This window comes from Mytilus galloprovincialis, chromosome 9, assembly GCF_965363235.1.
Source record: "Mytilus galloprovincialis chromosome 9, xbMytGall1.hap1.1, whole genome shotgun sequence".
Classification (NCBI taxonomy): Eukaryota; Metazoa; Mollusca; class Bivalvia; order Mytilida; family Mytilidae; genus Mytilus; species Mytilus galloprovincialis.
Window position 1 is genome coordinate 14,902,462 of NC_134846.1, and position 27,971 is coordinate 14,930,432.

A 27,971-nucleotide genomic window follows, 5' to 3' on the forward strand; every position below is an offset into this window, starting at 1 on the left:
AAAAAATGTTTCCTTATTAATAATTCATTTTAAAGCAGAAAGATCATTTTGTCTATTTGACTTGGAGGTTTCACAATTGTATGACATTATTTTTTATCTTTCAATTTTAATATGACTATATACTATATCTATTTTCTTGATAAATTATATACTTTTCTGATGCACAAATCAGTCTTAATTCATGTATAATTGCACTTCAATTATTCCATTATTCCTATGCATATTTATTATAATGATTTGGCCTTGTATGTATGTTTCTTTTTTTTTATCTACTAGTAAATCACATCCGAAATGAATGACAGACGGACATATATACAAAACTTAATGAATAATCGAAATAAAGATGTTTGCGTTTTAACGCAAACATAAGAAGAAAAATTAAAAAAAAATGTGTGGCGCTAATACGCTTCCGTACCTTATAGTCTCAGAAGTCAGACATTGTCTGCACATTGATTACTTCTTAATTACACCAAAAACAAAATGGAAATTTCTTTTATGGCAGTAGTCAAGAGACTCCCTGATGTACATCCTGTGCTGAAGGTGATTAGACGCGCCACTGTCGTCACTGGCAAGTCAAGAGGCTCCCTGATGTGCATCCCATGCTGAAGGTGATTAGACGCGCCACTGTCGTCGCTGGCAACTATTTTCTGTTTATATCTGTTGTTAATAGGATGACATTGCAAAATGTGAAACTGAAATTTTATTGACTTTTTTTAACTGATAATTAACACAGCCATAGCTGAAACATAGTTCAATAAATCATTGAAGCGTTCAGTTTTACAAGTTGGATGTCTTCATCAATATTGAGGTACGAGTATCGCCAAACAGTTTTACCTACCTGGGAATATATCAATTGATTTTAACAGAATCTGTGTTTACTGTCTAATGTTGACGTATTGGTACATTTGAGATTGTTGAATTATGGATAAGATGTTTTTGTAAGTAAATCAATTTATATATATGTAATATAATTCTATCATCCCCGGGTGGATTGATCAAGTACACTGACATAGTTGATACCATTTCTGTCCTCCCGGGTGGTTTGGTGAAGAACGTCGACACAGTAGATTGTAACTCTAAATAAGGAATATAATCCATGCGTATAAAGTTAGAAATACTAGATTAAAAAAAAAAATATTTTTCAAAACGTTATGAAATATGGTATATTTTACAAGTAGTGATTGACTTTTGTGTTTACTTTCTAATATAGTAGTCTTGGTTCATTTTAGATTCATGAATTATGGATAAGATTCTTTGTAAGTAAATCAATTTACATATATGTAATAACATTCTATCCTCCCGGGTGGATTGATCAAGTACTCTGACACATTTGATTGTAACTATAAATAAGGAATATGATTCATGCTCCGTCATCGTAAGTTTTAAATATTTGATTTTTAGTTATAAATTATATTTTTTTAAATGTTATATAATATGGTTCATTTTACAGGATGTTATTTCAAACTTCCCGATGTATTTATTTACTATAAGCAGTCAATAAAGAAAATGTTACCGTTATAAGTAGTTCGACAATTTAAAAGACTTTTAAACCATAATTCTTTAAAAAAAAAATCGAAATGTTATGAAATATAATTCTTTTCACACCATTTGTTGTTTATAATTTCCTCGTGGATTTGACTGGTTTAACCCTCTTTTTCCTTGGTTTTATTGCTATCAGAATAATAAATATCAAGGACAATTTTATCGTTAGTATTAAAAAAAAAAACACTTTGTTAAATTTTTTTGAAAAATTATTTTTGATAATAAAGTTCATTTAAAAAGAAATACATGTGGGGAATTTATCGCTTTGATTCGACTCAGTGGCGTGAACAAACATCATAAGTGATGCAACAATACAAAGTGAATCATTTGAATTGGTTTACGATATCTTTGAAAATCTATACATCAAACTGTCATACAATTTTAAAACTTTAAAAGGTTCATATTACATTCGATGCAAACAATACCGCTATAAATGATTGTCATGATATTTTTATGATAAGTCCATAAATAAATCGTTACCTTTTTGTGCTATTTTAAGTGATTGTTTTGTCTTTTTTTTCCTTTAGTTGATCGTTTTTCAATAATATGATTACGTCATTGGACGTAAAACTAACAATAAAAAATGTTCAAGTGTTTTAACAGATCAATTAAGTGTGGCATAAGTTTGGTGCAAACGTTTACTTTCTGAACACGTTGTTTCTAAACTTTGGCTGTCAACAAAATACTGCGTTACAGTGAGAATAAAAATGTCGTCACTTTTAAGCACAATTAATTAAAAGACCTAAGATATATGTATTAGTTATCACATTTCCATAATTCCTATGAGAAATGCATCAATATTTTAATCAATAACCTCTTACTTTCTCAATATTTTTTGAGAGAACACAACAGAAGTCAGAAGAACAGATATGAATGACAATGAGACAACTCTCCATCCAAGTAACAATGTGTAAAAAGTAAACAATTATAAGTCAATGTATTGCCTTTAACACAGGGCCTAAATCAATTTCTGACAAAATATTTTCGATATTTTTTCCATTTATAGAAGTTTTAGATCCACTTCTACCATAAAAAAAAATCCGTAGTCATCTTTTTTCCAAGAAGTAAATTTTTCCATATGCTTTCTCTAAATAAAAAAAACCCAGAAGCGTTTCTTTATGTCAGTCAAACTTATATAAAACCACACATTAGATATTGAATAATACGTTTGGTGTTTCGTTTTTGTTAGGGGGCGGTCATTGATAATCACAAAAATAAATGGTTTGTTCTGTGGTAGTTTGAAAATAAATAACCTAACTTGCAATGAATTAAAAATAAATAACTCGGCAGGTCTGTTCGAAAGCATGTGAGATGGCACCAGATATAACAAAGAGTCTCTATACATGGTGCTTTGAGACCAAAATATTGTCAAAAAAATGATTAAAACAGGACTTCCATTGTCAGATTAAGAAAGGGTCTGGGCAACACCCAAAAAACAAACATGATTTTGCATCATTAGTTCTATAACTTCTTGGGGCCTGCAGCTTCTCCAAAACCCTTCAAAATTTTTTAACCTTGCTTCGCTCGTAGTAAATCATTTGCAATACTTTTATGGGAGGCTTATTACAGCCAAACTTTACTCTCTTGTATGTATGCAATACATGTATATGCAGTTTAGAATTCAGCAGATTCATTTCCACAGATGATGATGATTAATTCTGATTAAAGGGTACATAATGACTTGACTATACATTAAAAATTTTATGTTTTCAAATATTAGTTGTTGTGAAAATAAATAATCAACGACCAGTTCTTGTCCCTTTTTTTAATATGAATATTAGATCCACATTAACCAGCCAAGATGGTTTTGATCGTGAAGATAATTATGGATTACTTGAACAGTGTTAGTAAATAATTTATCACATCAAGTTGTGCTAGATTCCACAAGGATTGTGTTTTACAATAAAAATATGCTGTTTTTTGATCAGATGGTTAATTAACGCCCAATGGCAAACATTACAAGATCGAAAATACGTTTACCTATACATAAGCTGTAAGAAAGAAGATATGCAAAGGGTCAATATTTATCGAACAGGAACGTAACATAAGTACTTTGTTGATTCAGAGGTGATATACGTAGAAAATAATAAAAAGTCTAGTATATTAATATTCTGAATAAATAATGATTTTAAAATCTATGAACAATTTCATAAATTCCATCGAAATATATTTCTCGTAAATTCAGAAGATTATATTATATTTTGAATGTCAAAAAGCACTTGACACAATTGCTGATAGACAACAACTCTTGCTTGACAGTTGACGATTGAGCCGTTGAGATGGTAATGTCTACAAAGAATTATAATCGCTTCACATATGACTTCCCCTTTGATAATGACTTTAAAATACATTTTAAGAGTGGTCAACTCCGAATACGACCCATTTCCACACGTTAAAGTTTACGTACTGCCTACATTCAAAACCCCAGGGCGAGGATATCAATCTCTAACATGGTCTGGTGGTGAATCTAGCACATTGTATAGTTGTCTGGCATGCCTATATATATAGAGAGAGAGAAGCTGTGAAAATGTGTTAGTTGTCCGAAATGCTTTGGGATAACCCGTGCTTGTTTGTTGATAAACTCATTGTAAGTATCTAAATCACGAATAATTCAAACTTTGTATAAAAATAAAATGTAAGCTGTTTTACACCAGTGTCCTTCGATCTATAGGGGTAGTAATCTAATTTTAATCATACCACTGTGACTTTTCTTATTTTGATACTAACCAAACAAGGAGTAAATTAAAGGTTCAAAATCTAATATCTCATGAATAAGTTTCGATTACTCTCTTTACAATTTTTTTTCACGATTTTAAGTTTCAATTCAAATATTTATTTTTGTTTAAACTAAATTAATGTATGTAACGGCTGATTTTATATATATGTATTATGGTACACTGTAAGTGTCACTCTGTAAGTAAATCCAATTAAAGGTCAAGTAAATTTATCTAGAGTCTGTAGTTCTAACAATGACATGTACATGTATTATTCAATGATATGTTTCTGGTTGTTATGAACTTTTTATAGTCAGATTTTTTAGTTAATTAGAAATAGTGTTGGTATAGGAAGATGTGGTGTGAGTGCCAATGAGACAACTCTCCATCCAAATAACAATTTATAAAAGTAAACCATTATAGGTCAATGTACGGCCTTCAACACGGAGCCTTGGCTCACACCGAAGAGCAAGCTATAAAGGGCCCCAAAATTACTAGTGTAAAACCATTCAAACGGGAAAACCAATTGTCTAATTTGTAGAAAAAAATATGATTGACATGTTTAAAGTAAAGTTGAATTTTGTTCATTTTCGGAAAGGTTAAGAAAATGCATGTTTAAACTTTAAAAAAAATGAATAAAAACCCACAAGTCTTAAAATATTTATAGATCCTCGTACAAGTGAATAATCTGTATGTTGGTCAACTACTTGAAAATGAATTGGATCAAATAAAACTCATCACTAGAAGATGTTTAATATTAGAAAGATTAACTGTATAAGGTCGAACACTTCTGTTTGAATAGGATGTTTACATTTTACGTCAAACAAATGGACAATTTCCTTCTTTGTAGTTTAATCTGTAGTTATTAATTTTTTATGTTGTATAGAGTATAAAATCATAACTATAAATGGTTCCTCAAAAAAAAACCAAAGTACACGTATATACGAGAGGAAATACCGGTGTCAGACCAGAGGTCAATTTCTGTAAGTAAGTATTAAAGTATTTTTTTATTGAAATAAATTCCAGACATTGGACTATCATCAAATACAACAATTACAACAATATTACAGTATATAGTTGTCGTTTGTTGATGTGGTTCATACATGTAAGTGGTTCTCGTTTTTCATATAGATTAGACCGTTGGTTTTCCCGTTAAAATGGTTTCACCCTAGTAACTTTTGGGGCTCGTTATAGCTTGCTGTTCGGTGTGAGCAAAGGCTCCGTGTTGAAGACCGTACCTTGACCTGTAATAGTTTACTTTTACAAATTGTGACTTGGATGGAGAGTTGTCTCATTGGCTCTCATACCACATCTTCTTATATTATCTATATACATGTGTATGAAAAATGGAACTGTGCGCTGAAAGTCTCGTTTTACTTACAGGAAACGCGATGCTAGACATGACAAGTTAATGTGAAATAAAAATGAAAGTGCTCCAGCTTTACCGTTGTGATTGAAAACTAGTTGGTCATTTATTACGAAGAGAAAATATAACATCCGTATAAGTACACACAAACTGACCTAATCAATTAATTTAACTGTTGTTTAAATGAAGTAATCGATAGACATTTACACGTTGGGCTATAACGGAAAAATCAATTCATATTTCATTGGAGATTAAATACAAAAGAAAAATTGTAACTGTTCAGGTATATCTAAGTTCAAAAAATATGACATAAGATTAACGGTGCTGGCAATTAAAGAAAAATATACCAGGTGAATGTAATAAATTACGATTACTGTGGCCTTGGATTCTAAGTGTTCAATGAACCGTTCCTGTGATTTTAATATAGACTTATCTTTTTTTAAGAAACAAACATGACGGTTCTTGTAGGTCGTGGTCCAATACACTTAAATATATCCAATATTTACTTTCAGAAAAGTAAGCCATACGTTTGAAGTATTTCAATGATCGGTGGATATGGGTAGCTTTAGGACTATTGGTAAAAAAATTAAAATGGCGGTGAGTAGTTCTTTATTACTTATTATGTATTGATAATATTCGTTTCATTTAATCTTTTTATAAACAAAAGATTTATTTATGTTGAGTTATAAGTCTTGTGCTTATACATATCGTATTTTGATTCAGTTTCACGTAAGTTAAGATGGAATAAGATAAACACATAACTTAATCTTATCGTATTTTTTCGCGATTGATATGCTAGTTGTTATTGTATTTCGTGACTTTATTCATTCAATTTATTTATATATATTTTTTTATTACCCTGTTTCCTTGTAATTTTCTACCGGTAACCACCTAAAACTTTTAAATTCGCAAAATTTAGCATAAAATATAACATTTCCAACGGACTCTGTAAGGGTTTAGTTGTGGGTTATAAGCCTTCAGAGTAGTCTTCTTCTTCTTCTTTATGTTTTTAACGATCCCTCAATTATTGAAGATTATTCGCCAGGCGTCGACTATAAAATTTATAATTTACACTTTAGCAACAAAAATAAAAAATAACAAAATAAAAAAATAACGTATGTACATTTGAAAAAAAAATTGTGATAAAACTATATACATTATACATTTAATAACAGAATAGTTAGAGATAGAATATGGGGATGATAGCAAGTTCTGAGATCAAACTCTTGAATCCCTGTACTGTACTGCATGATACTATTTGTTGTGGCAAATGATTCCAATTTATAACAGTTCGTGGATTAAATGAATATTTATAACTGTCTTTAGATGTTTGTATTTGCCTAAATGAGTGCGGATTGCCAGGTTCTATTGTCTAGTGGGATCAAAAGGTTATGTATAGGGACTGCAACAATTTCATGAATAATTTTGTAAAAGAAAACAAGGCTGTATCGTAAACGCCTAACTTCGAGTGGGTACCAATTTAGGTCTGTCATCATTTCAGTAACTGAGCTGGTGTTGTTGAAGCGGTTGCATGAGAAGCGTGCTGCTCTTCTCTGAACTTTTTCGATTTGCGAAATTTGCTGTTTTTGATTGTTGAGCAGTACTCTAATTTTGGTCGGACAAGAGCTTTATATGCGTGAGCTTTACTTTCAGTGATGCTATTTTTAGGTTTCTACGAATAAATCCAAGGGACTGATTTGCATTTGATTTCATGTTATCTATATGTTTGTCCAGTTTTAAATTTAATTGAAGAGTTAGGCCTAAACACTTTGTAGAGACGACCTTGTCTAGAGAGTGATTGTGTAGTTTATAAGTGAAGTCTAAAGGTTTGCGTTTTTGAGTTACACTTAGAATGTTGCACTTATCAGGATGAACATGCATGAGCCAGTCCTGCTTCCACCTACCGGCCGCTTCTAAGTCAGACTGTAATTTAAATGTGTCATCTTGTTTTTTAATTTCCCTATAAATAATGCTATCATCTGCAAACAATCTTAATGTAATTCAAATTTGTGTTTACTTTTCAAAATTATCTCATATATCTAACCTATTGATAGAGAAGGATGTAAAATTTAAACATATTCAGGATATAGTTATTTGAATGAATGTTTTTCTTTTTAAAATCGATAATGAATAATTGTGTCAACTAAAATGATATGATATGTTTGCAAGTTAGGTCAAAATTATTTTGTTACCGAGTTAAAACAAGAAATTTTTTCTAGAAAATTTACTAAGGTTTCTCATAGTGTCTTTTCTTATGACCATTCGTCTTACTATATTGAATGACATTTTGTTCTCTGCTAATTATGCCAGTTATGGCACATTGATAACGTCACTCCGACGTCACCAGACATTGACAAATTAAATTGAGAATGGAAATGGGATATATGTCAAAAAACAAAACGTAATTAGACATACATGCATGCAATATGCTACATTTAAAGAACAAATAAATGTATTTTGACTACTTCTTTGGAAACTTTTTTTTTAATCAATTTAAGGTATCTAAAAGTCATACGAAGTTACCGAACGAAAATGTTCCTTATCTATTTCGCGCATTTTTAAGAAATAAATCAGATTTTAACATTAAAACAACCAAATAAGCGAAAAATCAGATAAACGAGAATTTAAAAGAAGAAAAATGATCTTGTTGGTACTACAAGTCCAATAAAAGAAATGGAATTGCATAAAGACATTATTTGGGACAACGTTACAGTAGGTAAAACCAAAGACCTACTTCGTAATATAATTAGGTATATTTCTTTTGAAATGGGGGAGTTATTTTTATTATATATTATAACTGGACCGCGGTTGGTAATCAATACTTTTAAATGATTTTGAAACTAGATATTTATAGGTACTCGAAAAAGTAGTTAAATTTTTAAAAACTTGGCATTCACTTTCCATTCAGCTTACGGTCATGTATTATTTGAGTATTTTAATTGGGACATATTTGAGATCTTAGTTTATTTATGGCTTAAGGGGGTGGGGTGGGGTGGGGTTTGGGGGGGGGGGGGGTAATGAAAACTGAGCAAATTTTCATAGATTGTTGCATAAACTATATTTAAACGAAACAAAATGACATAAGAACAACAACAATACAAACAACAAAAAAATAACAAATTTTAATTTAGTCTGAAAAACAGGTTTTCAAAAGCAGCAAACTTGTTGACAAGCGTATTTGAAATATTGCTTTCCTCCGGGTTAATTAGAGACCCCTCGAACAGTTAAGTTCAAAAAGCGATAAGTGTACTCATCAAATTTTACATCCCAAATCAAACCATACGTGGCACAAATGCCAATTTTAAGAATATATATAGTCACCTTCCGGTTCCTCCTCTTTGGAAGAATTTGAAATGATCTGACTTTCTGGTTTTGAGAAGTTTCATCATATCAGACAATACGAGTGTGTTTTTTCTCCAGTTTTCAAGTGTTGTTTTGTAAAAACCGTATAACTGTTGACCTCGGTTAATGATCGTGTCATGTTAAAGCATTCTATTATTCAAGTGTAACTTTAATATATATGTTATATATGGTGCATAACAGTTGGATTGTCATGTTTACTTAATGAGGTCAAATTTCAAAAAACATATGTGTCGAAGTGTAACAAAATGCTGCTTGCGGGGCACTATTTTCTAAAGTAACTTGCATACGTAATTCTTAAATGACAAAATATGTGGACAGATTTCTAATTCTCATTATAGTGAGGATATATAGAACTCTGGTTTGCATTAAATCCCCTAGGTATGACTAAGTAGGTAAAACCAATTAAAGGCCAAAGTTGACAACCTTCGATGAGAAGCAAAATAACACAATGATATGCAAAATATTTGTTTAATTGCTCAGAAGACAATTTCTAAATGAATTCCGAACCCAATAGAAAAATTTACCTTCTACCCGATTTAGTATGCAAGTTATAATATAATACAAGCTTATAAAACGTTACATTATTTAACCGGCCTACCCACGCAAGGGAAAATCCAGAATCAAACATTTAAATGTATATAAACATTAACAAGCTAGCAATTAAATAAACCTTTTTATCTGTTTTGGAAACATCAAAATAAATATTTATGAATAGAGAAAATAAAAAATCAATAACCAATCAAAACCAAGCATCTGAGATTGTGAAAGCTCTTCTCCACAAGGTAACAAAACGTATAGGAAAAGTTGTGCAAGAGGTTTCTATAAATATACAAAACGGATGTTGTTTTAACCCAATATATTGACTTGTTTGCACTTCCAAATTTTAGAATTCGGGCTGAGAATTGGGGCGTTGGCTTGCAGAAATTGATTGATAAAAGAGTCATTTAATTGATCTTACACCAAATGAATATAAAAGCATTGTTCGATCATTGTGTATGGCGTCGTTAAGATATCTCGGGTGTCTAAATTTTCGACGATAGATTTTTCTAGAATTCTGTTAAAGACTTCTGGGTCAATGTTCTTTCAAATTACAATATAAAAACTGAGGGTCACGGACTATATTTTTTGTTAAAATACAGGGGTTATTTCTGTTCGGTTATATTTGGGTTACAAAACTTTTCCTAATTTGAGGAACATTTATCCATAGAATTTAAACCAAAATTCAATAGAATATTTGCCTTTCATTAATACTTTTGAAATGTACAATAAAAATAGGGGTCGCGGGCTTGATTTTGTTGAAAAATAATTAAAAAAAACCCCAATTTGTCCTATTAAATTCAGTATATTTATTTGCGCTTGATGTAAAAAGGATTTTGTTCTGAACATTTTTAATAGTTTTAATCTGTATATTCCAAGTTTTGTTGTATTGTGAATGATACATGGTAAAATGTTTTTAAACAATTAAAAGAGTGTTTTTGCCACATTCGCAGAAGTGAAGCTCAGAAAATATTTAACAAAAAAAAATCGTTTCAATAAATTTCCTTTAAAAAAAGTTATGAGCACAATACTGATTGTTTAAATAGAGAATCAGATAGCTTCGACTGGATGAGAAGGGTCTGTAATTTCTTAACTTATCCGGATGGGAATAGCGATAAAATGTATTCTTGAAAAAGATGATCAATGTTGTTCACCAGAACTTATATGTAAATTGCAAATTCTGAAATTCTACTGTTTATCAAATCGAGCCGGAACAACCACTTTATATTATTCACTTTATAAAAAAAACATCCAATGAAAATGGCTGTCTTATTCAAATATTTGAAATGCATTGGTAATCAAACATTTAGTAGAACTCTCAAGATTTTATATACTTTTGTTGATCAATTTATTGATGTATTTTTATGACATAAAACGGTTAGAGGATGCATATGCACCGATAAGTTCTGACCTAAAACAAGTTGTACTTTTGTTATTTCTGAAAAAGGAATTAGATATAAGTGTTGAATAATAACGCATCAGCCATGTTTTTTTTTAGAGAAAGCAAAATTATTCTGTAAAAGTGTGCATGATACTAAATAAACGCCAGTAAAACATTAAATAAACATTTATCGTGCTTTCTTTCTTTTCTATTCTAAACTTGGGCAGGATCTAGTTGTAGGTGGCATGCATGTTGGAGAAAAAACTGAATATACGACCCATTTTTCATGCAGTTCATATGGTAAATTCTTGTAGGATTTTGTTACTCGCCCTCAGTTTAAATTAATTTTGGATTTACAATGTCAATTTGGTAATGTAATAATTTATTATATATAACAAAAAGGCATGATAACTACCATATAGGATTCAACCTTTTATGGCAGGTCTTCTATTTGAGTGTTTATGATATGTGAACGATTTACGGCTTTAACGAGAATTTTGTCGAAATTTTAAAATAAATGTGGAAAACTCCATTGATGCGACTGTCATACAAATGAGAGGTTTAGTTAGCTATAAAACCACGTTCAATTCACCATTTTCTACGTAAGAAAATGTCTGTACCAGGGGCGGATGCAGGAATTTTCGAAAGGGGGGTGCTAACCAAGTGCACCTAGGGCAAAGGGGGGGGGGTGCAAAACATATGTCCCGATACAAATGCATTGATCGGCAAAAATAAAGGGGGTGTGTGCACCCCCGGAACCCCCCCCCCCCCTGGATCCGCCACTGTGTACCAAGTCAGGAATATGACAGTTGTTATCCATTTGTTTGATGTGTTTGAACTTTTGATTTTGCCATTTGATTGGGGACTTTCCTTTTTGAATTTTCCTTGGAGTTCAGTATTTTTGTTATTTTACTTTTTTTGTATGGAAAGTGTCAGACATCTTTCATGTCTTTAAAATTCTTAATCTCAAAATGTCTGCCAGTTTTTGTAACTCACCTCATTTAGTTTCATTGTTCATACTATAGTCTCAGGTTAACAAACCCTTTCCAGAATTAAGTTGATTTAGAATAATGATTGTTTTTAATTTTTGATATATAAGCAACAATCTTTGGAATTTGGAATTGGGTAAAGCAAAATAGGATGTTTTTTTCTTATGTTGAATTTTTAAAATTTGCCTTGGAAAGTTATAAAAGGCTTTAGTAATTCAATTCTAAGTATATCAGTCTGTATCGTTTCCTCGGCTGGTACTGTCAGCTGGTAGTTTATCTTTGGTCAGTAACAGTTGAATAAATATTGTTTTTAAATCTTGTTATCTTTAGCATGCCCGCAAAGAGTACGGAAATTCAACCATATACTTTATTTATATATACCCTGAAATCGGTTTCTTTTGCTTTAGAACAGTCTTTGTAAGTAAAATTAAACACCTGTTGGCTCAGACTTGCTATTTTTCCTTGCAAAATGGAACATTTAAATCTCTAATAAGCGTGTCGGGCTTGCACAATGCAGGGTATATTCATATGACTTCAATATGTTGTCATCCTGGATATGCCTGTAATATTCGCTGCTGTAATTTTATTATGAGTAACAAATCAATCAAAATATCAAGCTTTTCTTAACAAGACGAATGATAAAGAATCGGTCGTGTCTCCGTTATATAGAAAGATTTTTTGAAAATCATTCCAAACTGGGTTAATTAATCAAAATAAGTACACACTGACGCGCAAGTATAACCAATTGTCTAGTTTCTAGTTTCTAGATAAGTATAGCTTCTATCCAATTTATAAAAATTGTAACATTAACTTTGTGTATTGACAGTATAATAATGAAGTTATTGAGACGTACAAATTACTTCGGAATTCAATTGTTGTTTAAATACCATTTCACAAGCGAGAAAGATCTAGCAGATAAAATATCATTGACAATACCGTCAAGTTCTATGTTTTTGCACTGATTGAGATTTTAAAAGCTGGTAGTTGTAATCACCCTGTTGTTCTTTTTCTTTTGAATATGGAGTAAGCTTATTATTTTAATATAACTCCATGTTAAATTGAACTTTTCCTTTGCCTTTCAGTTTTGAAATACAAATTTTGGGGGGACCTATCCAGATTTAAAATGGTGTTCAAAACTAAGAGAGGTGGGGTGGGGATGGGGTTTGGTGTTCCAAATGTATGTCCCAATTCAAATGCATTCTTCGTAAAAAAAGGAGTTTGAACCTCCTAGGCTAGCCCTCACCTTTATCTACTACTGCAAATTTGTTGAATCTAACAGGTATTTTGGAATTTATTTTCTTTTTTAATCTAGAGAAAGGATTTATTTTTTTCAAAATTAAGCTGTACATGATCCAAAGAGTACGGTCATATGATCAATTCTGTATCATTTCAAAAAGCATGCGATGGTATTGAAACAAGTTTTTCATTTTGAATGATCACATTTTCAGTATTAATCTTTTTTATGTGCTAAAGTAGCAATCCTGCATTTAAATATTGATTGATCCACTTTGGGGATAAGTATATTACATAAACATTAAAAGAACCTGGTTACCGAGGATTAGTAGTCAACTGCTACTACATTTTGAACTGACTGGTTGTGTTAATACAACAATTCTATCAGTCACCAAGTACTTCTATTAATCTAATTTATTTATTGAATTAACCAACATTATAACTTGACATTGTGTCATCATCTTGTTAAATAACATAATGTATAGGCAGGCAATATCAATATTGATCTGCCTTGGATTGACAAATAAATGAGCTTTCTCCGGATTACATGTGACCTTTTTTCTCAAAAATTAGGAGACGTGCGTTGCTTATTCGGAAGTCATTGTTCGGAATAAATGTTTGAATAGATATAGGAAGATGGGATATGCGTGCCAATGAAACAACTCTCTATCCAAATAACAATTTATAAAAGTAAACCATTATAGGTTAAGGTACGGCCTTTAACACGGATCCTTGGGTCACACCGAACAGCAAGCTACAAAGGGCCCCCAAAAATTACTAGCGTAAAACCCTTCAAACGAGAGTAATTTATTATCCTCAGGCTGGTGTATACTGTTTTATATCTGTTTATACGTCCGTCCAATCGTTCCATGAAGCATCCGTAGCATTTTTCAGGAGCTGCATATCAGAGCTTCCTGAAATTTGGTATCAGGTTTAATAGGATCGTGATAGACTATGGATCGGTATTTACATTAATGTATCATCAATTTCCTGTTTACCGATTGTATATTATTTCACATTCATTTGTCTGCAATTTCCTGCTACCTGAAAACTTGTAGGGATCTCATTCGCGAGCAATAACAACAACTCATAGAAATGCGTATAGATTTCTAAACTGTCAGCCGTTGGGTCTGCATGCCCCCGAGCGTTTTGCATTTTTTGGGCGTTTCCAACATTTGGTCACGGGAGTGAGTACCAAATGAAGGTTGTTCCAGAAATACTTGTAATGTGCACAGAAATGAAATATAAATTTTGCATCGAGGGTTATCTAGAACCAAAATGGAGGGATGTGTTTATAAATTCTAATAAAGAATGTTGGTTTCGAGTGTCATCATTGCTGTTCGATTGTTTCATTATCTAGATTTTCTGTAGGTCAAATGATCAATAATGATTAAAATTCATTTGAACAGGATATCTGTATGTTAATCAGATAAGTTGTATGACAGTGATTATAATTTTTGTATTTTTTTTTAATCATAGCAAATGTATTTTAAAAAATGTTCATTGGATGATTTGGGATGTTGTCTTTTGGTCTGCTTTGTTTATATCGATTCCCATGGAATTCCTGACTTGACGATAGTTAATCCGAGCAGCAATTCTAACGCAACCAAATAAGTATTAGCATTCGATAACAATGATACATAAAAGTATTCGTATCTTCAGCAAACATGTATAAGAATCAGTGTGCCGTGAATGTTTATATTAATTAGTTGTTGCTATAGCGAAATCAACATCATTTATATTCAAAATGTTCTGTCATTTTAATATAGTTTTTTATAATAAGTACCGCCATGACCACAAATTTTATTCAACAATTTTTTATTATCAAAATCAATAAGAAAGTACTAAATTCTTTTTTTTTCAATCAATAAACATGATATTTTCAATCATTCTTTAAAAACTAGAGGACTTTTAAAAACTCATTTGGTATGTAATAACATGATCTTCCCATAATTCCGTTTTTTCTATCAACCAGTAGAAAATTGAATCATTGAACATTTGTGAACAAAGCCACTTTCAGTCAACTAAGCTATATCATAGCGGCAAGTTTTTTTTTTAATTTATGGCGGAAGCAAGGGAGAACTACTGATATTCGACTGGAAAACTGGAAATCCAGGTCAATTCAGATCGAAATATCCAACTCACCTTTTACACGAGCTGTTTTCGACTCACCACCTCGGCGTATATCGATAAGAGATCACCATAGATGAACTTCTTAGTAAAACTTAGGCCACTTAACCACCTAGGCCCTGGTCAGTAGAAGAATACAAAATTACGGGAGAAATGTTTATACAAAGCAATAAAAAGAAAATTATAATTCAACCATTCAAAGAATATTCACAGTTACAAGTTTTATAACGACTTTTATATAGATTATGAGTTTGCTCTAATATCTGCAACTTCACCAATATAGGACCTAGTTACATAATAACATCTCCATGCCTTATATATCATGTACTGTAGTACGCCGCTAGATTAAAACTGACGAGGAAAGGTAACACATGGCCACTGAAAGTTTTATTTTTGTAGAGCCCAGGTGGTCGTGTGGTCTAACGGGACGGCTGCAGTGCAGGCGATTTGGTGTCACGATATCACAGTAGCATGGGTTCGAATCCCGGCGAGGGAAGAACAAAAAATTTGCATATCTACGATAATTTTCCAAATAAATGTGAAGATTTAGCAAACTTGTCAATAAGCCTTTAGCTTAAGGGGTTACGTTTAAATTGTCAATCAGATTTATCCGAAGAGATAAAAAGCTTAATTTAAATGGTGCGTACATGTTAAATGTCTATGATCCACAAATCAGTTTTTTCCTGGTAAATAAATTGAGACCTGCAGTTTTTCGTTTAAAGGTGATACGCTATTTTTTATATATCGCTATTGACACCTGATGGATTTGCATAAAATTTATAAACTAGTATTTAAAAAAAAATTAAAATCCGCTGATCTAGGGTACGCATCGCTAAATTACCACAAAGGTCCGACTAGGTCTTTTTAGTTAAATTTAAACTGAATGGAGTAAACTGAATTCAATACATTTCATAACATATAACGGACTTTACACAATGCAGGTTTAGGATTTTCCCAACATGAATCCGTTATCTGTTTGTATATCAGTAACGAGGGTGATCAGAAATGGATAACTAATTATATATATATATAGATATTATTTAAATATTTTCAGGTAAGTCTAGAAAAGAGTCAATACAGCACTTTGCAATTGTGGTCAAAACTTTTATTAGACGATGATATCAAGTTTTCATATGCAATCAGAATTACTCTGAGTTGAAGTGACAAAACTTTGAATTAAAACAGTATTTCCCAATGTACACGATAAAGAAATTGGCGGGTGATTCACTCTTTTGGGTTTAAGTCCAGTGGCAGATATTACAACATATTCGATTAATATAAGCTCTGGAAGTGTCGATCAATTGATCGTGATAAACGCGCGCGAGAGAGAGAGCGAGAGGGGGGTTCTAAAATATCATTATCCCCAAGAAATTAAATACACTTCACTAGTAATCTGTTGTATATATAAGGCAAGGCAACATAGTAATATACTTATAATAAGTACGTCTAAACAAGTGACAACTCTATGACAGATTCCAATGATGGTGATACACGTACGGTTGAAACACATACATATACTCCATTTAATAGTTTGAATAATTTAATTGATTTTATCGTTTTCTTTATGGTTGAATGAATGAATCCTTGCAAAACATTCGTTATTGAACGAAAAATTAGGTTTAAAAGTTTACTTGTCTATGACCTATATACTTATTTGTTACTTCCAAGAGGTCATGCGTTACGAACATTCTTCATAAATCTGATTTAGAATAATGCCTGTTATCAAACAGTACGAAAAAAATACTTTTATATAAAATTATATTATATAGTACAGACGTCTGATTGAAAAATTGCATATCACCTATCCTTTTAAATTAAGTTGCCAACTCAGACAAGCTCATAGAAATAACATACATATCTTCTGATAATTCCGTTAGCCTTTATTTCTTTGTGAACTCATAGCTTTGTCACGATTTAATTTTCTGTATTGTTGAAATGTTCATTGACATGCAACAGACTGCATACATTGCATTGTTTTTATGCACCTTAATGGAGAAATATAAGATATATGTCAAATATTGTTCTGAATGACTTATAGTAACAATAAGAATTGTCTACATGCAGAAATGAATACACTTTGATCATCGTTTAAGGTCATTATCATTTAAACAATGAGCCTCTAGTTCACAGTATGACGTAAAGGGTTTGTTTAAAAAAGGATAACTTTAATTCAAAAACAAATCACTTCAATCAGCTTGTATATCTGATATTCAAATAAGATGAAACGTGCATCCTAGGTTAACTGGAATTCCATATTTTCAATTGATTTTTATATCAACCGTGAAGATTTTCAAACAATCGTGGTTTTGTTTTGTAGACCGTGACGATTAGAGGATATGTGTGTGTAAATAAATGGCTAAGTGCACCTCAATTTTAAATTCCCTCTTTTATGGTAGCGTGTGTTCGTCTGTCCGTACTGTATATGATCTAGCAAGTTTATCAATTCCTATGACATTGATCAGTTTTAAAAACATATTCCTGATAAAGATAAATCTAGGAAGAAGCTTCGGACAAATGAAATTTTTAAAGTGCTGTTTTGATTTTTAGTGCCCCAAATAAATAGTGAAAGTGGTTGCATACAGAAGTCATTTTGTGAATCTTGTACACGAGGCTCGAAAAAATAAAACACCTACCTAATTGACAGTTGCAATTCAGTATATTTACATTGGCAACGTGAATACTGTCCTACTGTCTATATGCAATTTGTGCGACGGAAAATCTTAATGGTTACTCGTAATGTTTTCTGTTTAATATATTAGATTTCCCATTTGACAAAATTGCGCTTAAATATTTTCTACTTTAGGCAGTATAAAATGTAAATTTATAGATTTAAACCGTAAGGGAGACAACTCTAAGCAATTTTAATGTTGAACAGTTCAAGACGAACTCATGGTCGATTATGATATGCTCCTTGAATGATAAAGAAAAAAATCCCGGTACCAACAAAACTTTCTAGGTTTGGATATTAAGGTAAATAAAAGTCGCTGAATAGCAGACAAAAAATATTAAAAAGAAAAAAAAAAAACAATATAAAAATGTAGATAATTGGTTCCAAGACAAACATTATAAACGAATATACAATATGTATACACACGAAAATTTGATATAATATATATTGCTTCAGTTTATTCCGATAACCTCTTTGAATACAATGGTCTACAGAAAACAAAGTTACAAGCTGTCACAACATGAGGTTTACATACAAATATTTAAATATGTACCAGATTGTCTTTAAAATAAAAAGTTTGATAGCAAGGTAATATTTTGACGAAATAATGTTCCCTTTTCAAATTTGAATAGAACAACTTAATATCTGAATTCATGTACAACACATGTTAGTTAAGAGGTGTGAAGTTTCAGATTCATGACGTGGTGTTGATCTTTTGTTACAGTATTGTTGTGGTATATTTTGCTAAATAGAGTTAGGAATTTTGACAATGGAGGTGTTTTAATGTATCTATATTTTCGTGAATAACTTGAATATATATTTCTTTTACATGTTGACCACATTAGAATAAGGGGTAGACACTGGCAGGAATGTTGACCACATTAGAATAAGGGGTAGACAGGATTCTGAATAGGTTTTTTACAATCAATTTCGTTTTGAAATTGGAACTAGCAGATAAAATGTATTTTTACAGCGATCACATAAAATAACACATTTCCGACAGTGCAAAAGACATAGTTTTAAAGAAAATTGTTTGTGGATTCAATCAAGATAATTCAGTACTTAATAATGTTATGACATAACACTCATGCCTTAGTCTTTTATGACATTTAAGTCCTGTGTTTAAGATGAAATGTAAAGAATCCGGAGCCAATATCAGGGGTGGTGTTCTCGAAAGTATCCCAAGATTCGTCCTAAGATTCGTCCTGAGTCATAGATAAGATCAACTTTAGAATGGACTTAAAAAACAATTTAGGACACTCTTAAGCTGTCTCGAAGCTATCTCAGACGCATCTTATGTTAGGACGTCTTAAACTTATCCTAAGTCCAAAATTTTAAATTGTTTAAGTATTTTTTTATAAAACATTTATTAATGATGAAACCAATAAAATAAATTTGTTTACAAATTTTATAATCACATGTAAAGATTTAAATGCATGATTTCAAATGTAATCATCATGATTATAAAATCATATAAATAAAAGGATTGCACTTTAAACTGAAATGAGAATTGAATGTGTAATGAATGATCTGTAATGTCAACGTATCGTGAAATACGAAGTTCAAAGTTTAAAATCATGCACTTTTCTTGATCAGTTTATATACGAGGTAAAAACCGATGATCCGTTTTATTTTGTGTTTATTTTCACGTAAAATAATTATCAAAAAGCGAAATCCAAACTTTATTAAGTTAGGATAAAGATAGGATGGTCTTAAAGGTCCTAAAGTTAGGACGACAAATGCGATATATCCTAAGTTAAGAGAGCTTCGAGAACACGACTTAGGACAAAGACTTGTGCTAAGATGGTCTTAGGACACGTCCTAATCCTAATATAGCTTCGAGAACACCACCTCAGATCATTATTTAGCATCTCCCACTTTGACTTCTGACCAAAAAATATCCAATTTAAATCGACTGCAAAGTTGAATTACTTGCACATTTTTTTTCTTAAGAGAAAAACAACAGAAATTGTAACCCCACCCCCTCCTTCTATGTTTTAAGGATAAGAGCTTTTTTTCATATGTTCGCTTTTTTTCTTCACATGTAAAATTTAGTAAATAAACAAATCAACCGATCGAACATTGACATGCTATTTATATCATCATGAGTATAACAGTTTGGTTTCAATTTTTAACTTTTTTAAAATGTTTTTTTTTTCCTTTATATTCCACGAATTATTATATGTTAGTTATTTCGAATAGTTTAAAGGAGTAGGTTCAGTAAGACCCCTTTTTGGCCCCAAAATATAGCAGTTTTACAAAATTGTTAAAATGTAAACCTTTAGTTATTTATTGGACAGTAGAATGCTTCTGCTACATAAATATGGACTGTTTTTGACAATACAATGCACATATATCCGGTACTAGCACCATTAAGTCATGCTAAATTACTGAAATCCTCATAATTCTAGCGTTTTAGTTAAATTTTAGACGGTTTTCGTGTAAAACGAAAGTGGCCGCATTCGTGTTCATCCTTAATATTGAAATGTAAGTTGTATTTTATGATAATACATAACATATATAAAGGTTGAGGATGAACACGGATGCGGCCACTTTCATTTTTACCAAAAACCATCTGAAAAGTGACATTTTTCGGCATATTAGGTAGATTTTTCATATTTGAGCTTGAATCGGATTGTTTTTAATGACTAAGTCTGTTAAAATCTTTCACATAAACTAATTAATTCAAATAAAATAGACACATAAGTGTTTAAAAAGTGGTCAAAATCTTTCGTCAGATGAACCTGAAATTTCAGGCCAAAATCGGTCCTTACCGGACCTACTCCTTTAAAAATATATTTGCAGCGTCATAAGTCAACTTTTGCTCTAGAATTTGATCAATACATTTTTACTGTACGACGTATGTTATACATTTGTATTTAGCTTTGTTAACAAACGTGACACTTTAAAAAAATAAATTATTAAATTTAGAAAAATGTTGTTTTACAACCAATTAGTGATCATTGTTGTAAATTGCAACGAACACAACCGAATTAGATATTATATTGATTTGCAATCAATTATAATATTTTTAACCAATTACCTACCCTTGTAAACAAACCATGCGTGGTAACCCTGGGTCATATTAAAGTCGGATACCTAAGTAAAGATGTCAGCTATAAGGAAACAATCGAATAATTCCCGAATAAAAGCAGCTATTTTAGCTTTCATTCAGGTTAGTTTTTTTTTATATTTAAAATTTTAACAGTCTTACATCTGTAAACTTGTAATGAGATAAATGATAAAGGTTTTGATATCTCTAGTCTGTTTCTTGCTGTATCGAAGTCGCCATGACAAGCTTTGGGATCGATACAAATGTATTGCTAGTGTTTATGTAGTTAGTTCTACAAAATGACAACACTTAAAAGGTAATTAATTTCATTATTTTTATTATACTTTAACTTCTTAAACTTTTTTGTTGTTTATTTCTAATTCTTTGTAAGTATAAACATATGTGTATCTACTACACCTTACAGGTAAATTACCTGGTAAAATTACAGGTGTAACAATGGTAAGGCTAAAACACGGAAGTTTAAAGTTAATGAATTAATAAAATGAAGATGACAATGGACATTCTGTGACAGTTCTAAAATGTTAATAGAACACCAATTGGCGACATACACGTTAAGCGGACTGGAATCATAATTACAGTACAAAGTACTTTTGCACTGCAGTGAACGATTTATAATTCATTGGTCTATAAACCGACTGTTTACAAGCAATTTGTTAAGGTTTTATTTCCATGGAGTCATTTTAGATATTTTTCTATTCATAAAACTGTAATAGAACATCACTTTAGCCATACAGCTTCAGGGTAAAACACATCCATACGGAATGTACAAATGTCATATGGTCACAGTCAATATTTACATCTGATCTCGGCTTACCTCAATGATTAGGTCAAGGATGTGTATATGGTATAGTATGTTTTATATCCTTGCCGTTTAGGTCAACCACCGTTTGTGTCTCTATATATGTTGTCTTCCTAAAGTTAAAGAGGCATATGGTCCAGTCACATTTAAAGGGGGTTCCCATACCAGGACAAATGGGTCCGGTCCAACCGCCAGATCCCCTCGCTCCGCTACTGTCTCTATACTTTTGTTCGGCAAAATTGTAAAAATACTTATACATGTACATGAGTGTCACGACTTCACCAAAAACGGCCAACACCTTCTTAAAATTTCACATGTATGTTAAAATTTTAAAAGATATTGGCTGTTTTGGTGAAGTCGTGATACTCACATGGTGAAAGATATATTAATAGATGAGCTATCATAAGTTTAAGTATATGTTATATATATATAATATATATATATGTACAACTCGTCTAAACATCAACCCAACAATATTAGATCTGTAAATTTGCTTTCGCAAATTTTTGGTTCTTCCCTCGCCGGGATTCGAACCCATGCTACTATGATATCGTGACACCTAATCGCCTGCACTGCAGCCGTCCCGTTAGACCACACGACCACCTGGGCTCTACAAATGATAGAGCTTTCGCTGACCGTGTGTTACCTTTCCTCGTCAGTTTTAATCTAGCGGCGTACTACAGTACATGATATATAAGGCATGAAGATGTTATTGATACAGATCAGCTAAATTATCTATAGTAAAGGATCCTACAAATTAATGTAATATACAGTCACAGAAAATAATTATATTTATAAGTACGCCTGAGTCAGTGACAACTCTACAACAGATGTATCCATCGGATCGCCATCAATGATGGTGATACATGGCTGTGTACATATATATATATATATATATATATATAACAATAGATAATGCATCATGATATAAGCATTAAAAAAAAAAAGATAATATTTTTTTTACTGAGGCACACGAACGATGATACAATGAACTAATTTGATCTCATTTTTAGTAAATAAGATTAGCGATAACACACTATACATGACGAAATAAAGATACAATAGAAGTAAGCAATGTTTTTCATTTTTACCGTTCTAAAAACACCACATGGTGTCATCAATTACAGGCGTGGATTTAGACGGGACTCGCTTTTGAAACAGAAAGTGTAATTAGTGTAAAAGTATTGCCAATGTTTTGTAAAAATATGGTCCTCTAACTCCTAACTCTCAAAAGAGCCCCCATTGATCGAATCATGGAGCCACTTCTGCACTGAAAAAAGATATGCAATGAGTTATTTTTTTTTAACACTTCAATGTTTTCAATGTTAAATTTGTGTATTTTTTATTTGTGTTATTCAGTACACAATCCTTTATTTACTTTAGATTTTATACGAATAAAATATCGCATCTTATAGTATCTTAACTGTGTTTGACAAGGAGCTTACATGCATATTTTGTACAGTAAATTTACTCTTTATATTTACATTTATTCGAAGATATTTTTATTGTTTTGTGGCAAGAAAGTTGAAGTATTTCACTGCAGTTAATCAAAAATCAATTCACGATTTTTGAAAAGTGGTTCATTTGTGACGTTTTCCAAGTAGAATAATTTATAGCTGTTAATACTTCAATTTTCTTTTTCCCTACTGATAACATTGTATCAATGCTTTCGTCAAACAAATTGCAGGATACATTTTTTTTATATCGGCTATCAACCTGTCAACAGAGCTAAGATATTGAAATGAGTCATGAACTTGAATTAATTTATGGTCAACACAGATATTGTTGTGAATATGTTTGAAGTCGAAGATATTGTAATTGTGAAGCAAATTTGATACCAAAAACGGTTAAAAGAGACACCTCCTGTTGAAACACTCTCTAAAATGAAACGCAGGTACCTGTCTCTGAAAAAAAGTTACCCATACATTTTTTGTACCTACATATTCAAGATATATATATATATATATATATGTATAAACAAATATTCAGAGACAATAATTATAATTTATCCAGAGATAAGTGTAACTGGTACGCATTTTTGTGAATTGAACAGATGAAGCCCGGCTACTGGTGCGGGATTTTCTCGCTGTGTTGTAGACCCGGTGTGATCTACTCTTTTGTCGGGTTGTTATCTCTTTGACTAATTTCTTATTTCCATTCATAGTTTTATAAAGAATTGAATGCAGCTTTCCTCTTCATGCTAAGTAAGCCAAACGAAAGTTAAATTAGATCGAGAGCAGAGTTAAATATCACCATATTTATTATATTTAGACCAGATAAAAGCAATGAAATACTGCTAAGTCAGCAATACTGGAATAATAGATACGTGACAGAGCAAACTGAGAAAATCTATGATTATTTCACCTTGTATAAGACTTCCTCTATCTCCGATTTCCGCTAGAATTTGTATATAGCTTGTCACAATAAAAGGATGTCTATATAGATATCACAGCATTTGGGTTGCAAGATGATATGACGTTACGCGGAGATATGGTTTTTAGATGCCATTTAAGACAAATCTATAAGAAATACCATATTATTTGCCACTGCTAATGGTTGACCCTTACCCCACATTTACATAAGAACATTCACATTATCAATTATTTCTTCAGGTTTCAACAATAAATTCTAAGTTTATATTATTCTCAACACAATAATTTGCCAATATGAAATTATTTTTATACTATTGTGCTATTTTCAATACGGAAAATATTATTGAGGGCAACTTTTATGATTTGCAAATCTTTATTGGAAAAAATGTAATAACAGCTTTTGAAATTAGAAGTATTGATATATGTTTGTATGTGTCACAAATTTATTTATTTTAATGACAATATGTATTGATTTATGATACATAGCATTGTTGGCATAAGAAACGATGGCAATTAAGATACAGCAGATAAGCATTTCGGCAGATCCACATTTCAGCAGAAACTCATTTTGTCAGATACACATTTAGGCAGATCTGGAGAGGCTGATACATATTTTGGCAGTGTCTTTACAGTAATTTTTAACTTGATATATTTTGAAATGTTCAACCCTGAAAGACTTATCAGAGGTGCAACCCCCTTTCCGGGTCGAAAGAAAAAAAAATAATTAGTATTTTAAATTATAAAAAAAACAATAGATTATTAAACATAGTGACACAAGACATGGTAAGTATCAAGGGGACATAAAATGAAAGGGGAAAAATACTAGAGGCGGATACAAAGCCAGTCGTAGAAGTCCTATGCAGTCTTTCTTCCGTTTTATGGTACTACTTACCATTTCAAAAAGTCGATAACCCGCCCATGAATAATGCTTTTGAATTTTAAATTGTTGTGAACTCTCCTTATTAAAATTAAAAGTATATGAAATGTATACAACTATGTAAGATAAACTATTTACAAATGTTATCAAAGAAATTGACACACTAATCATTTAATTTAGTCAAAACAGATAAATATAAAGACTGGTGCAGACAAACTTATGATTTACTACTTGTAAAAATATATTTAGTAGAGGTTGCTTGGTACTTAGAACCCCTAAACTGTATACTTAATGCACTAAACGAAGATGACTTGTTAAGTATCAAGTAATAATTTTTAACGTCTCATTGTAACATGGTATACCAGTATAAAAGATTTATAAGACTCTTTGTGTGTCTGAAACATCTAGCACAGTTAGGGAATTAAAAAAAGATAATTCATTGGTATAGTTGTATATCTCACGTTCTCCTATAGACCTAAACTAGTCCGCCATTCCATCTAAAGCTTTGTACCGTTAGTGTAGTGCTAAGTGAACACAACAGGGGTCCATTTTACTATAAAAGTTTCATAGATTTCCTATCTAGGTAGAAGATAGTCTTTCCTCTTTTTTGACTCGTTAGGGGACAGGAACATCCGAAGAGAACTGTCCAGTAATAAGTATTATAAGTAAGGATACCATGATCTGCTAGCACAATAAAGACATGTTCGTATATATCCTGTAGAAAGCAGTATAGTTGTTTCACATTTGAGGTTCATCCCTATCTCAGTTATGGACAAGCATGTCGTTAAGCATCCAGCAATCAAGCTAAATCTAACTAGAAGTTTATAAAATACTAGCCTGCAGTAAATTAAAAACCAAGCAATCAGAAATCACATATGGATACATGTAACACAAACAGGAACACGCATGGGCATGGAATATACATGTTCTCCCCTCCCCCCTCTCTCCCATATACTGCAGTATTATTCTTATAGGTTTAAGAATTTACCGAGTAACCACTCTGTCATTCTGTGTTTTCATACAATTCCCTCAGTCTATTTACTTGGTGTGTCATCTTAATATATTGACGAGATTTGAACAATGACCGATACACAACTGTAGCCTCTAATTTAAATTCGTGTTCATATTTGATATTGCGTATATTTATTTATAAGCGTATTTCCCTGTACTCTTATCCCTCGGTTTACTAGAATTAAGATTTATACAGTATTTAATTCGCGCTGGGTATGACAGTTCACTTGAGCGCAGTCCATCCCAAAGACTTGATTAGTTTATTGAATAATGCAGTTATACCACAATGGGGTTGAATGCTTACAAAAAGCAACCAATAAAATTGAGAATGGAAATGGGGAATGTGTCAAAGAGACAACAACCCGCCCAAATAAAAAACAACAGCAGAGGGTCACCAACAGGTCTTCAATGTAGCGAGAAATTCCCGCACCCGGAGGCGTCCTTCAGCTGGCCCCTAAACAAATATATACTAGTCCAGTGATAATGAACGCCATACTAATTTCCAAATTGTACACAAGAAACTAAAATTAAAATAATACAAGACTAACAAAGGCCAGAGGCTCCTGACTTGGGACAGGCGCAAAAATGCGGCGGGGTTAAACATGTTTGTGAGATCTCAACCCTCCCCCTATACCTCTAACCAATGTAGTAAAGTAAACGCATAACAATACGCACATTAAAATTCAGTTCAAGAAAAATCCGAGTCTGATGTCAGAAGATGTAACCAAAGAAAACAAACAAAATGACAATAATACATAAATAACAACAGACTACTAGCAGTTAACTGACATGCCAGCTCCAGACTTCAACTAAACTGACTGAAAGATTATGATTTCATCATATGAACATCAGGCACAATCCTTCCCGCAAGGGGTTTAGTATCATACCATCATAACATATATGAGAAGAACATAACCCGTGTCAAATACGTTTACAATACATCATAACAATTCTTTGTGAAATCGTATCAATACACATCCTGTGAAAAGAAATAGGGTATATACGTCAATGATACAGCAAGTCGGCGACAACCAACCGATAGAAATCTAGAGGGCATCATAGTCTAACCATAGACAAATGTATTTCATATAAAAAAAAAGAAGATGTGGTATGATTGCCAATGCGACAACTCTCCACAAGAGACCAAAATGACACAGAAATTAACGACTATAGTTCACCGTACGGCCTTCAACAATGACCAAAGCCCATACCTCATAGTCATCTTTAAAATGCCGCGAAATGACAAATTCTAACAAAATGACATTTTGTTTTTGTTTGATTACATACAGAGGGTACCACGATTGCTTATTTGGTGTCCTCTTTTTCGGAAGGGATAATAAGAGTTCATATTTCACACACCTTTCGGATGTTGGGCCTTAGGTGAAATTATCAATAAACAATGTGTCATGCACTTTTACCAATTGTATAGACATATTGATTTACAACTTTCTTCGCGTACGTAGTAACTGTACTAAGTGTTCGTTACTTTAGGTAAACAAAAAAAAAAACGAGATAAATTATGATTTTGTAAAGTTCAAGTCAATATGATAAGAATTCGAAGTCCTGTTTGTTATTTATTTGTGAAATAAAATGGGAAACAACCTTGACTCTTTTCAGTTATGGAGAACCACATATTTGTTTTTGTGATGTTGTGATAATTCTCTTTTACGCATGGATATTGTTAACTTATGATGAGTGATTATGCCTATATAATTGTCCCGTATTTAGGCCAATGGTGTGCATTTCAAAATAAGGTTATTTCTACAGGTATTCACCAGCTTTTTTTGCTTTCTCTAAACTAAGCACTTTCAATGTGTCACGTATACATATCGAAATATAGTTTCCTTTGGACTGTGCGTAAACGCATAATGCTATGTTTTCATAGTTTTGTTCTTTTTACGCTGATATATATCGCT

General features: G+C 31.8%; 1 protein-coding gene across 5 annotated transcripts in view; it reads left to right on the forward strand.

Moving 5' to 3' along the window:
- Nucleotides 1–4,111: 4,111 nt before the first annotated feature.
- LOC143044493 (uncharacterized) overlaps nt 4,112–27,971 on the forward strand; it is a 29,410-nt gene continuing 5,550 nt past the window's right edge. The window contains exons 1-2 of one of the 5 annotated variants that reach the window (XM_076216543.1): nt 4,112–4,129; nt 6,135–6,219. In XM_076216543.1, coding sequence (XP_076072658.1) covers nt 6,178–6,219 — 42 coding nt within the window. In that variant the 5' untranslated portion in view covers nt 4,112–4,129; nt 6,135–6,177. Of the gene's footprint in view, nt 4,130–5,225; nt 5,244–5,954; nt 5,973–6,134; nt 6,220–20,978; nt 21,099–21,159; nt 21,292–27,971 lie in introns of those variants that run through there. The other 4 variants (XM_076216544.1, XM_076216545.1, XM_076216542.1 and 1 more) reach the window with 4 other exon arrangements.